This window comes from Parasteatoda tepidariorum, chromosome 3, assembly GCF_043381705.1.
Source record: "Parasteatoda tepidariorum isolate YZ-2023 chromosome 3, CAS_Ptep_4.0, whole genome shotgun sequence".
NCBI lineage: Eukaryota > Metazoa > Arthropoda > Arachnida > Araneae > Theridiidae > Parasteatoda > Parasteatoda tepidariorum.
Genome location: NC_092206.1, coordinates 61,893,253 through 61,897,270, shown reverse-complemented (window position 1 = coordinate 61,897,270; position 4,018 = coordinate 61,893,253). Strand labels below are relative to the sequence as shown.

The window sequence follows — 4,018 nt, the reverse complement described above, 5'->3', positions numbered from 1 at the left end:
TGCGGCCCGCTCCCTTTCGGTCCTTTGATTACGATTGAAAGTGAAGAGACATTTAACTAGGACCTGCACGCTGAATGAGAAAACTCGCATCTGCAAGTGGTGATTGATAAAGTATATTTACCCATATAAAACTTGCCAATCAGGCTCTCATGTGCATCTCTGAATTCGCATATGCGATATTTCCGCATCCAGTGCATATGGTCTCAAGATCATTCACACTAGCGGCGAAAAACTCGCTTTTGCGAATTCGAATTTGCGATGCGATTAAAAATCTGATTTTCGCATTCAGTGAGAACGGTTCTGATATAAACGAGGCAAATCCAAAAAAACCATAACCAGATACTGACAAACTCATAGTGCCATCTATAATTTATTCTTGTTCCAAATATGTTGGTTATAAAGCGTACCTTCATATGTGCAGAATTAAGAAACCGGAAGCTTTAGAAAACATCAAAAACAAACAACACAGTTCTGCTTTCTGATCTATGGAGATGACTTAAAATTAATATAGATAAAACTTTTGAAGACTGCTCTTAAAAAATGTTTTTAGGGATAATCATGCTAATTTATTTCATGAGAGTAATCTATCACCATCAATACTTTTGAAGTAATGCATCATTAACAGAAATATAAATACCTACCATAAATGTTTTGACTATATTATTAAAATCTTTTACATTTTGTAGTTTCGTGCCAATTTAAATAATATCATAGCAGTGCTAAAAAATTTAATTAATTTGAATTTTAAAGAATGCGATACTTTATCTTAACCCCTTTTTGTTCTTTTCTATATTAATGATTTTAAGTTCATGCTACAATTAAAATGTACAATCTTTTCTCTCATTTTTTGCTCTGTACTTATCGAAATATGTGTAAGATTCTGCTATTTTATGTTATTTACTGCCAATTTGTTGCGAAATATTTTGCAGAGCTGCCAGCTTCTTACACAAATTTATGTAACATTTTAATGCTGTGAGAGTTTTCTTCTTCCATGATTTAATTATTTTATTTCAACTTAAGTACAAATTAAGCAATATCCAATTGTAACAATGCTTCATTCTAGACCAATTTATAAACAATTCTTATTTTTTATGAAAGAAAAATAAACCTAATAGAAATGTTTCCTTGTTAAATTAAACACGAATAGAAAAATAGCAAACATTTCCTTTATCTTCGTGCAATAGAAAAAAAGCATTTGTCTTAGTATATTTTACTGTTTGTTAATATTTTCTTTCTCACTTTTCTAACAATTAAAAAAAATTTCTTATTTTGCAATTTTGAAAGGTATTTCGAATATTCTGAATTGTTAAATCAAAAAAGTCAATATCAAAATCATATTTAATACATTTTTGCAATTGAAAAAAATTTCAAACTTTCACCAAAATTTCCGATTTTGCATAATCATAGCACATTTATTGATTTAGTTCATTTAGTGATATATTTTTATGTTTGCAGGTGTTGAAGAATGCTAAGAATGACTTTCAGCATTTCCTATATCTTAATGTGCTAAGTAATACTAAGATGCTACGTATAAAGGTGTGAATTTTACAAAATTAAATCATGGCTGATGAAGACAACAGCTCCTCAAACTCTGAGCAGATAGATCAGCCATTTCTCTGTAATATGTTTACTACTGCGGGTTTTGTGTTTCAAACTTCAAAAGATAAAAAGAAGTCTTTTCTTTTAAAAGAACGTCCACACATTTGTGACGTCTGTAAGAAAACATTTACTTTAAAAGGTAATTTAAAGAGGCATATGCTGACGCATACTGGAGAAAGACCATATATTTGTACCCTATGTTCAAAACGATTTGTGCAACAAAGTAATTTAAAAATGCATCTTTTAACACATACAAATGACTGTCCTTTCGCATGTAATTTATGCCAAAAATCTTTTAAACAGAAATATTTTTTAAAAAGACATATGATGATTCATACAGGAGAAAGACCCTATAATTGTGTTATATGCAGTAAATCGTTTAGACAAAAATCCCATTTGAAAACTCACACTCTATTACATTCAAACAGTAGACCACATAATTGTGATGTATGTGGTAAATGTTTTGTTGTTAAAAGTAGGCTGAAAACACACTTTTTATCCCACAGTAAAGCTAAATATGCTTGCAATATTTGTAATAAATGTTTTTCTCTTAAAAGCCTTCTAAATGAACATATGCAAATGCATGCAGAAGAAGACAATTCTCAAGATGTTTGTGAGAAAAACTGTCATCAAAATTGTGAATTAAAATTGCCAAGAGCACCTGAGCACAAAATATCAGTGTCTCTGGCAACATCTATTTTGAATATAAATCATGCAAGTCATTATATGTTATCTAATAAATGACTATTTCCTATGCCTCTGTGTATATCACACTAAGACAATGAAAATTTACATGAAAGAATTTATATTGTTTTGAAATAACTGGTGAACAAAAAAATATGTATTGATCGTAATTCACTTATAGGATCTTAAGAAATAAGCATTATTTTTAAAAAAAAATCTGTTAAATGCATCAATTATTTTTGAAATATCACTGACACTTTGAAAGTGAGGCTTTAGGTCCTTATGTTTTATTGATTCTTTTACTATTAAAGTCAGCGTCTCTTTAAAAAAAGAATTTAGTAATTATACTTTAATTTTAATTTGCCTTTTTGAAAAATAGTCATTTTTATTTGTATTATTTCATAATATAAAATCTGGTCAATCTGAGTTTTTAGTAATTCCTGTTGGTTTCATGCCCAGCTATTTCAGATTATCAGGATTCTATTCAATATAACAATCTGTGATTAAAGTATCTAACTTAATCTTCTTAGGTTATTAAACAAGTTAATAATTCTAATGAATTTTGAATAGGGGTAATTATTTTTCTGATGTTTTAAGCCATGTGATCAAAATAATACTTTAAAAAAGAAACTGCAGGCTAGAATATTTACTCATTTGCTAAGTAGTGTTGTGTTTTGGGTGTGATTGTTTTTTCTGACTTATGACTTATTTTGAATTTAAATTTATAATGACTTTTAATAATGGAATTGATTTCTTTTTTTGAGTATCTCATGGAGTTAGTCAAAAAATTTGTTTTTGAGCTGTTATATTATTATTTTAAATCTATATCTACATAAAATATATTTTTAAAATGCAGAAGAAACAATTTTAATTAATATAAAAGCTTTTTCATTAGTCAAACTATAATTTCTTTGATACAGTGTTGCAATTTTTTTTCTTTATTGTGTATCTACAGTGTGCATTATAAAAAGCATAACACTTTAATAACTTTTAATCTAATAATTAGATTGTCACATACTAGGATACACTGTTAATGATTTGAGAGCAGTAATCATAAATATGATAATTAATTTTCCTCAGATGATATTTTAAGCTGTTTAAGTTTAGCTTCTCAAACAATTAAGATTATATCTTAGGTGACTATCCATACAATACATCAAAAGTAAGGTGTTCTTTTTTTATCTTTGTTTTTTTTCACGTTATATTTTTTCAACATTTCTTCACACTAAATCCTTTCCATGGATAACAATGTCCATAATTGAATATTAAAGAAATTTATTGTTCAAATTTAATGAAAACTTATGTCACCTCAATAATTGATATAAAATTATAGTATATCACTTATTATTTTTCATTGAATGAATGGATTTCTACTTTCCATTTTGAATCCGTATTAATTTTGCCTGTAAGTAAATCGAGCTTAAAATAGGAATACTGTGTATTTATGTTCATTCTGTTACTCAATAATAATTTTTTTTTGTGACAAATGTAACAAAATTGTCAAAGAATAATAAATTTTAAAAGATGCAAAGATAAACAGTTTTTTAAAGCATTTCATGTTTGCTAAATTGCAAAAGTTTTTTCTTAATCATGATCTATTTTATAAAAAACTTGTTTGGAAGTGTAAAAGTTTGTCTCATAAACTAATAGTTCTTGCCATTCTGTTGTGCACAAATTTTATATTGAAAAAAATGGTAAAAATTCCAATTTTATATTCTTTAAATTGAATGTTGTA

General features: G+C 27.3%; 1 protein-coding gene across 1 annotated transcript; it reads left to right on the top strand.

The window, feature by feature from the left end:
- Positions 1 to 469: 469 nt before the first annotated feature.
- LOC122268854 (gastrula zinc finger protein XlCGF7.1-like) lies at positions 470 to 2,475 on the top strand. The gene is made up of 2 exons (XM_043039463.2): positions 470 to 607; positions 1,456 to 2,475. Exon 2 carries the CDS (start codon positions 1,561 to 1,563, stop codon positions 2,341 to 2,343), a length of 783 nt encoding a protein of 260 aa, XP_042895397.1. The 5' UTR covers positions 470 to 607; positions 1,456 to 1,560; the 3' UTR covers positions 2,344 to 2,475.
- Positions 2,476 to 4,018: the final 1,543 nt, after the last annotated feature.